This window comes from Ptychodera flava, chromosome 6 (genome assembly GCF_041260155.1).
Source record: "Ptychodera flava strain L36383 chromosome 6, AS_Pfla_20210202, whole genome shotgun sequence".
NCBI classification, from domain to species: Eukaryota; Metazoa; Hemichordata; class Enteropneusta; family Ptychoderidae; genus Ptychodera; species Ptychodera flava.
In genome coordinates, this window is record NC_091933.1 from 35,148,595 (window position 1) to 35,160,292 (window position 11,698).

The window sequence follows — 11,698 nt, forward strand, 5'->3', positions numbered from 1 at the left end:
GTCGCATTTCACTAATTTTTGTTTCGAAAAGATGTACACTGTACATGTATGTATTTTCATTTAAAAAAATAAAGAAGTAGGCCAATTAGCATCAGAGCATTGCTGCAACTATTTATAATGTATTCAATATTTCTATGCAGTATATCAAATACAATTCGTGCTTCATTTCAAGAATTCAAACTGATAACAAATTATACTCAACTTCAACGGTTTCAATTGTGCAATCTTGTCTCTTTTCATCTCTATGGCGTTTTTCAAGGCTGATCCAATAGTGATTCCCTCGGAAGCGAATCTACATAGTTATATCTATGTATCCATGGATATGCATGGATATGCATGGATTCCTCATCGGTATAGTTTTTGAAATGTTCGTTACACGTTTTGCATGACAGTCTATTAAGCTATGAAATCGAAAGTTTTAAAAGAAAATACACTTTGGGACTTAAGCAAGACATACACTGACTTCTTTAATGACAATAGTAGAGTAGATTTTTGATCGGATTCGAGCTCACAACATATGACACTCAGTCACCTAGCACAGACATCACAACCAAAACCGCTCGGCCAAATCCCACCCTTAAAAAGAGTAGTTTCAATAACCGAGCTAAATAGTGACGTAGCAAAGTGACAATCACGCATGGTATCATGACAGGAGCTTTGTCATTGATTTCTCTGAATACATGACCTCGAATCAAAAAATATTCCGTGGGAACGATTAACAAAATTCAAGTATAATTATAAACTTCAGAAATGATCTGTTAGTTCAGTTGGTAGAGCATCTGCACTGAATTTAGCGACCTAGGTTCAAATCGTACATTGGTCAATCTTTTCAAGCTTCAAAATGTTGCAATACACAGACGATCAGATATAGTTCTATGATTTTTCTCATACAAATAGATAGATGAGTTGTACAAACAACTTGACAAAACTAAATTTTTTCCTATTATAATATGAAATATGTCAGTAAGCGACTTTGGAGAATGGGCTATATCGCAATCAGAAAGGCAACAAGCATGGGCAAGCTTAGTGTAAAAGGAAAAAGCGTGACACATCACAAGAAGGACATCAAAGTTGAATAAGAAGGGTCAATCAGTTCACTTGGGTGGGTGGACTGTGATCAGTTTTTTGCCTTGATGTCTAATTCGGGGATTTAAAATCAATATATTCAGATTTTCCTGGCTCTCCAGCAGCGTTGGTCACACAAATAACCGCCTATAAACTTCAAGTCAGAATATCTGATGATATAATTCCCTGTCATTATTTTTGGAAAGGCTTAAACTGTCCGAAGATCTAGTTTCTATGACAACCGGTACCCTGACGTAAAACATCTGTTTGTACAGGTCCGCTCCAAAGGGAAGGAAATGCAATCCGTAGGAATTCCGAGAGAATGGTACAAAAGAAAATGTATGATGTTTATTACAAAAAATGATTATTGCCTTGTGCACAGTGAACACAGCAAGGCCATTTCTCTTTTTCAACGAGTTTGTTGACAAGTATCTCAATGATGATATCGATCTCAACAAGTGTGGCATGTGTACCATTGTACGCCGGATAAATCTCAAGATGAGATCTACAAAACTCACGCGCCATAGTTCAAACAAAACAGTTACATATGAAGCTACAGCAACCATGGAATTTGTAGGCTCTTTGTAACTGTCCACGGGTCAACCAATAAACCAACTCGCGTACACACTTATTTATATACAGGCCCAGATTAGACAACAATCTATACTCAAGGGAATGCCAATTGTATGTACGACGGTAGCTTCACATTGTTGCCAACGTTGAAACCAATTTCAACGATGAGATGGTTGACCGTGATCTTTAAATTGCTTGAGGAAAGTTACTGTGTCCCCGCCCTATTCCAGGATGCCTTAGAGAAGGAAACACTCACATATTGTTTTGTGCTACCCTAAAATGCAAAGGTTGATCATTCCATTAACTGAGAACATTAATGACATCATCATGAGGAAGAGCAGTGTATAGTGTAAAAGTCATTGGTTGAAATACATTTGGCCTATTTCCGGGTGTTAGTAATCACATCCAGTTTATCTAGAAAAGGTGTGGAGTCTTGCACTTCCCAGTCTTTCAATTGCAATAGAATAAATTTACTTTGAATACGGAATTGTCATCCATCATTCGCTCACAGAAAACCATAACTTAGGATAAATGAACTCAAAAACTATAAACGCTCCCGCTTTCGAGCGCTTCGGATTATAATTAAATTCGGCGGAGAGAGATAGCCATTTTGTGTGCTTACACTGACTGTCAACACACACCCACTATCTTTGTGCGGGCATCACAATGCATCGATCGATCGATTTCACACACAAACGGAATCTGTCGCTATAGACTATTGGATCAATGGTTTCATAGCCATTGAAACAACTGACCTATATAATACGATAACTCGTGAGATATACGGTTTAAAGCCAAATAAGCCGTGTTTATCAGCATGGGGCTACGTTAACGGTGATGAGACCACAGGGGGCTCGGGCTCCTTGTTTATTTGTGTCTGTGTTTGTTTGTGTGTATGTGTTTCTGTTTGTTTATTTATTTTTAATAATATGACAGCGAAAAGCTATTTTGCTAATATTTGTCAATAAAGAGCAGTTTATTTATTTGTTTGTTTGTTTGTTTTTCGTTTGTTGATATGTATTTCCGATGGTTAGGGTTAGGCTTAAATTAGGCTTAGGGTTAGGGTTAGGGTTAGGCTTAAGTTAGGGTTAGGGTTAGGGTTAGACATTTACTCCCTCTAGACAAATGAATAAATAAACTGCTCTTTACTGACAAATATTAACAAAATAGCTTTTCGCTGTTATTTTATTAAAATACAAATAAACAAACACAAACACATACACACAAACAAACACAGACACAAATAAACAAGGAGAACGAGCTCCCTGTGATAAGACGACACTTTATATTGAGAAAAAGATATTTTTTGTCTTTACTATCCTTTATCGTTTGCATACATATGCCTAACACAAGAGTTGTCATCTTAACTGTCGGCAGGAGAGGGGGCTACTTTGCCGCACAATATAATACCAAAGGACCTGTTACTCGCAGGTTATACAACTTACTGTGGGTCATTAATATTGCTTACTCACCTCAGACCCACTGCTTATCACTGGATGATGTCAGATCCGAGGAGTTTTGTCGGTCAACTAGATTAGACTGTCGCGTCATATAAAATAATTATTACAGGAATTGTAAGTAAGGGGATAAATCTTCTTGAGACTCAAGAAGATTCAAGAACTACCTTTATAGTACAATAATACTTATCAACTATACAAAAATTACCTCCAAGGTGCAGATCCTTGTTGAATGAAATACATTTGATGCATTTGGTATTTTTCTTAGTCAAAACTCATAAAATTTCCTACATTGCTGTACATGTAAAAAACCTGGGGTTTGTGGTTTGTAACATTAAGTACCGTAAAGTGAATATTCGATATTCGATGCTATATGTAATAGTTACAGCGACAAAAAAAGGCCGAAAGGTATGCAGAAAACATATATGACACACTTAAGGTAGTATGCACCTCGGGGATAGATATTCGAACTTTCAAATTTTTTTACAATTCTTTTCTGATCTACTACTTATGGGTACTCATTTAAAAGCTCTTTCATTAAGGAAACCTTTTACCGTCACAGTGTTTTGAACAGTTTATTTCCCCGTACAGTTAATACAGGAATGGCAGCCATTTTGAATTTCAAGTATCGGTAAATGTTAGTGATTTGTTTCTCTAGTACCAAACTTTGCACGGTGACCTATGATTTTTATTCTTGATTTGGTGAGAGTATAGTTGAAATTTTTATCGGGGAAAGTTTGAGAAAAGTTAAAGTCTTTCACTTTCGAGGCGCACACTACCTTTATGAATTTAGTATGCTGCGTTGACTAACGACATCCATAAAATCGTCAAATACAGTCGAGAATTACGCATCAAAACCCTGCTGGATACCCTCCTGGTTTTCTATTGTCGGGACTAGTGTACAGTCCATCTCCTTTCCTTAGTATAGCGTTGGCTACAGAAAATATTTTCATTCCCGATGCTTGTTTCACGTTGTGGCCCAGTTTTCTCAATCCATCGGCGATGTCCTGGGGTAAAAATGAAAATGACAAACGCCAAATCGTCAAACTTGCTGTGGTGTAAACGTGGTTGTGTCCACATAGGAACTACAACACGAATTATAAATAGACAACGACACCCACGACAAAGACAACATACTGTTTGCCCATTACCGAGCGACAGTAGAGTTATTCTAACTTCCATATTCCTGGGGAATAATACCAGGTGTTGTGAAATGAAACGCTTTAGTAAAGTCATATTTTGGTACATTTCTTACATGGATTTAAGTAGACTTCATTAGCGTGTCTCTGCGTGCGTGTCTTTTTTGACCGAATGATAATTTGTCCATGTCTTCCGCAGACGATTACATCTCAATATTAGAGTCAGTGTTTCATTCGTATTCTTGCGACCAAAATCAGATGCAGGGATGGTGACGTTTTATACTCAGCTGTTTCTTTGTTATTCTTGTCAGCGTTGCCATCTTCACACGGCCACCGAGTAAGCCAAAGAGTGAGCAAAGGTTCACATGTCACCATCTCCACATCTGAGTTTTAATCAGAACAATAGCACCAAAGCCATAATCTACATCATAGTTATAAGTTCCATAGTGACAAACTCGATGTAACAAACACATACATCACAGTACAGATAGACGACAAACTAGTTCCGTTACAAAGTCAAATCCGTAGAAGAAAAATATATGTACCTCCGGTAAAGACAACCAAGAAGTAATGTCAAGTATTTCAAAAATAGTAGGCGCATTCTGCCCCACATGTGGCACCGCCACACATCAATCTATAAGTCAAAATAGGAAGTGATCTTAATCTACAGACAAATGTCACCGATGATATCAGTGATATTTAAGTGATACAGCGTATTTTTCTGTCAGTTCTTGACACCTACCAAAAAGGCGTTTGAATGTAGAGACAAACCTTTTTCTTGAGTTATCCTGATTAACCAGCTTGCAAGAGAAATGTCTGTCACTCTACAAATCACCATATGAACTATGTGCCCTAGCATAACGAATAAGCTGGGAAATGCATACCCCGTAGGAGGGTGACAGTGAAATATTGCATGCCTTTATGGAAATTTAGATTCGTTTACGCATGCGTACATCTCAAAAGGATCCTGAACTGACGATCCCCAATGTGAAATTGTCCTTCTCATTTGAAAACATCGTACTTATGTCGGCCATAGCCTCACCTCATCAAATGTATTTTCACATAGAACGGCTCCGGTAATATAAGAGTAGCTTAGCCTTGGTTTCGTCACCGCATACTCAATGTCTCTGTTGAACCACAACGTATCCATAGCAATCTGTAAACGAAACAATTTAAATGAGCATACTTTAATCAAGGAAAATATTTAAGTCGGCGTTGTACACCGTTCTCTTTCTGGTAAAACAAGGTAGTAAAACTGATATCGACATGGACTTACCAACTTTTTATATGAATATTTTGGGTCTTGCTGTGAAATAATATATAATAGATCGTATTTTGACATTTACTCCTAGCGGAAAAACCAGAGACTTGTGCAGAGCTAGTATTTTCCAAAACTGAACTCAAGCCGTATCACTCATTACATATTTTCGTGGTTCATTCCCGACAACATTCAGAATATAACGGATTTGCCTTAGATGTTCATTATCATTCAATCATCGTCAGGCCGTGCGCTTTATCTCAAACAATTGATGAACACTCATACAAAATTTATATTTTTATGTCCATGATAAAATGAATGGTAAAATCAGAGAATGGTAACGAGATTAGAAATTCTCACGACTTGAAACGTGTATTACGTAACTTTATTTCAAAGAAAACAGCTTATCATTTTCTCCGTGTTCCCGGTTTTATAGAACACAGCGATGTGTCAATCGACATTCATGTGCATTAGATCATTCCGTAAATATGACCAGCAATTGTAACATTTGCAGAATAATTGTCATATATGCAATATGAGATTGTTTGATACGCAAACGAGACTTCCAGACAAGCAAACACACAGGAGGGAGAATGTCTTTTCTATTCGATTATTCTAGCACCCCTCTTTTCTGTTAAACGACACCAATTATCAACTTACATTTTAAATATGAACTTACAATTCATAACCAGAACTCTTCAAGTATCACAAGTTTCTTTTGTTTTTCTCCGTGGTTTTGCGTTTTGTTCTTTTCAAATACTGGTAGTTGGGATTAACTGAATTTGGACTTCGATCCGATATGCTAATCTTTTTTCTTTGATATTCTACGAATTTTGTTTTAAACCTTAAAATCGAAAGAGTTAAACGCAAGAGGCGTGTTATGTCTTGTATAATTTGTGCACGACAATTGATCAATCGGAGTGTTATGACCATCTATCTTTTATGGGTCATTTAATTTTTTTACCCAGGCAATAAGTACTTACTGCAGAAAGGTGACAAATTGTTTCTGCATCATTCAAAGTTTTTTAAATCTTGAAACCTTTTTGGAACTTTGACCGAAGTATTTCTCAGATATCAACTTTCGTTTCTAAATTTCAAAATGTGAGGGAGCTTACCATTGCATTGGTAGGAATAATTTTTATACCACCAGCAGATCCAACAACTAACTTGATGTTTCCAGTTTGGTCAGTGAAAATAGCCGGCGATTTTGCAGAGAGAGGGCGTTTTCCTGGTGAAATTGCGCTCTGCTTGGCTACCATCCTATCATCTGCTTTGTCGATGTTAAGAAAGTTGTTCATTCCGTCGTTGAATATTATGCCTGTTCGTGAACCATACACACCAGATCCAAAACTGCAATGAATATATATACTATAATTGCAATATGGCAGTTTGAGTGGACTTATATTTGAACACATCGAGTGAAAAAGTATCTGTTGATGCTGAATCAATGAACAAAATCCGTTCGGTGAGTCGGCAAACTTGTTCGAAACTTGGTTGGTCTGGTTTTTGGAAAACACGTGGTCGTCACTTTGCTGTGTAGGTTGTTCCTGATAGTTTCACATCGGATCTGGCAGATATGATTCTGTAATTGCTAATGCTATTAAAATAGTAGGATGATGACCTTGTCTTTCCTTTCTTTATTGTGCTTGCTTTTGTTTGTGTGTTTCCATGTCTTTCTCTAAAAATGAAAATTGACCATAATCAATATATGAGAAATCCTTCAACATCATGACAGGCATATGTTAAGTATTTTGCTGTCTTCGGCCGCAGTCATTGTTCACTTTTCGATAGTCTATTTTCAAAAAACATAACTAAAATATGACATCATATTAGCGCATTATTCTTCATGTGACTTTTGACCTTCAAAAATATTATTTAACCTTGACATATAATCGTTTGTATTATTATTATTATTATTATTATTATTATTATTATTATTATTACAAGTTTAGGGGCTATAAGTATTATAAAGAAATCTAATAATAGTTCATTTTAAGCTCCATAAGCTGTAACTTTTGGCTATTTTTTTCAGAACTGTTGTTTTTTGGTTTCCCTACACTTTCTGCATTGAATCCCTAAACTGTAATTTTATGCCAAACACTTAGCATGAAAAACAACCTATATGAGTATAATCTACATTGCTATTGATAAAAATTGTATTCAAGTCCGGACTAGAATTCATTTGTAAACAATAAACAATGATCACTATACACATACAAACTGTGTTGACAAAAATAATACTCGAAATTTCAGCATTACAAAGGGATTAGGGTCAGACACGGTACTAGCCAGAAGTTACAGCTTATGTCCATTTAAGCTGTGTGAGAATTCTGAAAAAGAGATGTTGTACATTTTAATTTTGTCAATAGGGGTGACTTCCAATTGTTGTACGTGCAGCGCAGAATTATGCATCATACTGTACTGAGAGAGGGGGATATCATTAAGCCAAGGGGTAATTACGTAAATGCTTGTCGGAAAAGTGACACTAAGCAGTTTACGCGATACCAGCAGGCCTAGACTTTAAACTTTTGCGCGAACTTTACGGATACACGTTCAATCTGTTCAATTTAATTTTGTTTTTAGTTTTCTTCCATTTGGAAAACAATTGAAATTTTAAAATGCAAATAAGTTACTATAGAAAAACAAAGGCAGTAAAAATTGATATCATATTTTGTCTTTCTAACCCAAAATAACCCTTTGGTATAATATTTCTGTTGATTACTGGATTTTTACACTGGTTATTTCGTCTTTCTAACCCAAAATATCCCTTTGATATCACACATTCTGTTGATTACTGGATTTTAGGTGGAATCTTTAAAAAACTGGTAATTTTTACTCCTGAATGGTTGCCATGGAAACATCTCACATTAAAATGAGTGTGATATTTTTGGTGTGCTAACCAGAAAAACCCTTATGATCAAATTTTTACATCAATCAATCGTTCTTTAATAGGAATTAGGGAAAAAGTAACATTTTCAATCCCAAAATAGTTACCATGGCAACTCAAAACATTAAAATAAGTCTGGTTTTTGTGTTCTCTGACCCGAGCTCCTCCACTAGATAATTTTCATATCAATCAAAGTAACTTTTCATGGGATATTAGAAAAACTGAAATTTTCAACCCCTAAAATGGTTACCATGGAAACATGGGGCAGTGAAATCGATATCATATTTGGTCTTTTCGACCCAAAATACCCTTATGGTGAAATTTTCACGGAAATTGAACCTATTATTATTCGCGTTATTATTTCTATATAATACTTATATTAATTATTATTATTATTTTAGTAGTAATTGTACTAGCAGTAGTAGCAGTAGTAGTAGCAGTAGTAGTAGTATTGTCCTTCAGATATGTCCTTCAGATGTTTTCGCTAAAAAAGGCAACCCTTGCCTATAATTTCTGTCCAGTCCCTTAGCTGTTTTCATGTGTGAACAGCATCGTTATATTTGAATCGGGGAAGATGCCTGGATTTTTCACCTCTCTTGGTACGAAAGTATTTAATCGATAGGACATAGCGTTTGAAAACCAGCATTTAAAAGGTGTATTTCTAGGTTCGACTTTTTCTATCGGTTATGAGTACTGTAGATATAATAGACTATTTACTTGGAACCCTTACTAGCTGTTAATAGATGACGTCAAGGCCAGCCCGTTACCGTATTGGTCAATAACCGATACGTGAGACGTCCCATCAATGTCTGGGTACTTTCTGACACAACCATAATAATCCTCATCCTGGGTTCGACTATCGTTGATTTTTAGACGCACTTCTTCAGCATACCCTTCTGATGTCATGTTTTCAAGGACCTGCGAACATATGAAATCATGCATAGGTATAAAAATAGCATATCAAAAGGTAGCACTTGTCAGTCTCCATCAATTTCATGGAACTTACGTCTGCTATGAGTAAACAAGTATAAGTGATTGAAAGTCCATACGAAATTGAGTTAAATGGTTGTCTCTGCGTCTGAGATAGTCGTTGTGAAGTAACAAATGTGGGCAACATTAGTCAAGCGTCGTGAACATTCCCTACTTCCACCATTTTCATGTTCATTTGTGACTTTCATTAGCATACATGATTCAGAGGCGCATCTGACGAATAATGAGACTCATCATTGTCATGGTATCGTAGTTGTCTTTGGCATATTTCACCAAGACTAAACGTACCGTAGTATGGTGTTGGATAACGCTATGTGCAAAATGCCTTTATTCGTTACATTTTTGTCCGATTGTAATACATCATATTATTTACACAATATATGTTTTATCTTTTCGCTATATCCTCAAACTGATTGACACTGTGTGCAGAAAAACTTCAACCGCGCAATAAGCCAGAGAAGCACTCATTTTCTCACACAAAAGTGTCTGTCCTGACTCAACCACCTGCAGATTGTTGGAGAGGAGTTGTCTGCACCGTCCCAGCTCAGTTAAGTATTATAATCTTTGCTCAGTTTTTAACTTCTTGTTGATTTCCCCTATACTTATAAGTTTTTATAAATCTTTGTTGAAAGGAATCGCTGACTTCACCGCCTTTTTCTTTCGTAATAAGGTATAAAGTAAGACTCCGAAAGGTGACGGCAATAAGAATAATCTGCACAATTGGCATCTATATCAGTACGTTAATTCGCAGAGGGATGGTTATTACATTACTTTTTGATGTAGCAAACAAACGATCAGGAAATCTTACCTCTTGAACATGAACTACATTATCGTCTGCAAGTTGAGAATGGTGAGTTAATGCAAATTTAGTGGCTTCCATCAACCTATGATGCCACAATAGAGCTTCATCTGGCGTACACGCCTCACAAGGGTTGATATCGTAACCTAAAGAAATCAAGAAAAGTCTCTTTCAGTCGAGAAGATGAATTGTATACAACGAATAAGATAAAGAGTGTTCACCCAGTTATCATGTTCTAAGTCAGACTGCATAATATGGTTAGAGGTGTTGCATCGTCAACAATATCATAGATTACGTTTTATGACTTAATCATTTTAGGGGGTCAATACAAGCAGGCAATAGAAAATAACTTATTGTTGGTTTTTTGTGTTGTTTTGGTTAGTTTGTCGGTTGGTTGGTTTTTTGGGTTGATTTGTGTGTTTTTGATGACCACATATTGACAACAAAAAATGTATATTAAAAAATTCAAAGATTTCCACGATTAGATGTACCTCTCGGAGGCACAGGGAGATGTGTGAACGAGGCATTGCTGTAACGATTTAAAAGGCTCGCTCCACAATAGCAGGATGTGTAGGATGTGTTATACGTTAAGAGAGCAGCTCTTTTATCGATAAAACATAGCCTAAAGCATGTCTGCCATACTACTTACCTTTCATTATGTTTATTATGAACATCAATGCAGCTCCACCTGATGGTGGCGGCGTTGTGAACATATCAAATGGCCCTACTTTGGTCTTCAACGGCCTTGATAGCTTTGCCCGATAATTATGTAGGTCATCGAGGTTAATAGTTCCACCTAGAATAAAACGTAGTACATTCAGCACTTTAATATATAGCCATAAAGTACTCCTATAACTATGTAGTTTCACATCTTTGTCGGGAAAGTGATGGGAGGGATGAAAAATGAAATATTTGTTGTGATAACCTTAATGAAAATGACGTGAGTTATCAGAGTCACCAGTCATCGTCGACGATACAGTCTCTGCCGGGGGAAATTTAGACAATTTTATTTGAAATCAACTGTTGATATAAAGGGCTAAGTTGTATTAAAGAACAGTTTTGGACAAAACGAAATGTATGCACGTGCTATTTCACGTATATAAACGATAATGCACATAGATGTTTTCTTATCATGTTTCTACATACATGCATCATGTAAATACATACATACATGTACACATATACATACGTACATACTTACACACAAAAATAAATATATTTATATATTTAATGTAGGATATATATATATATACTCACAGACACACACATACACACAGACACAGACACACACACAGACACACACACACACACACACACACACACACACATATATATATATATATATATATATATATATATATATATATATATATATATATATATATAGTAGAAACTAAATTGAAAAACACACAACTACATCTGAGTGTCTCTGCACAGCAAATTTTTGGGGCTTGAAAAAATGACCCATGTAGGACTTGAACCCACGTCCCCCGAATTCAGTTTGGATGCTCTACCAACTGAGCTAACGGA

The 11,698-nt window shown here is 36.2% G+C and overlaps 1 protein-coding gene across 1 annotated transcript; it reads right to left on the reverse strand.

Annotated features, from left to right (window-relative positions):
- Positions 1-2,980: 2,980 nt before the first annotated feature.
- Positions 2,981-10,950, reverse strand: LOC139134339 (glutathione hydrolase 1 proenzyme-like). Its single transcript, XM_070701218.1, has 6 exons — positions 10,818-10,950; positions 10,178-10,314; positions 9,110-9,297; positions 6,608-6,842; positions 5,277-5,390; positions 2,981-4,102 (listed from the first exon to the last, which is right to left on the reverse strand). The coding sequence occupies exons 1-6, from the start codon at positions 10,879-10,881 to the stop codon at positions 3,947-3,949; spliced, it is 894 nt and encodes a 297-aa protein (XP_070557319.1). The 5' UTR covers positions 10,882-10,950; the 3' UTR covers positions 2,981-3,946.
- Between the last annotated feature and the right edge of the window lie 748 nt (positions 10,951-11,698).

Bases quoted from the DNA above. Each gene is read 5' to 3' on its own strand.
- LOC139134339 (XM_070701218.1), bottom strand. From the start codon at position 10,881: ATGTTCACAACGCCGCCACCATCAGGTGGAGCTGCATTGATGTTCATA. The intron at 9,298-10,177 runs GTAAGATTTCCT...ATATGTTCGCAG, and splicing joins ATGTAGTTCATGTTCAAGAG to GTCCTTGAAAACATGACATC. The intron at 5,391-6,607 runs GTAAGCTCCCTC...TTTCGTTTACAG, and splicing joins TTATTCCTACCAATGCAATG to ATTGCTATGGATACGTTGTG.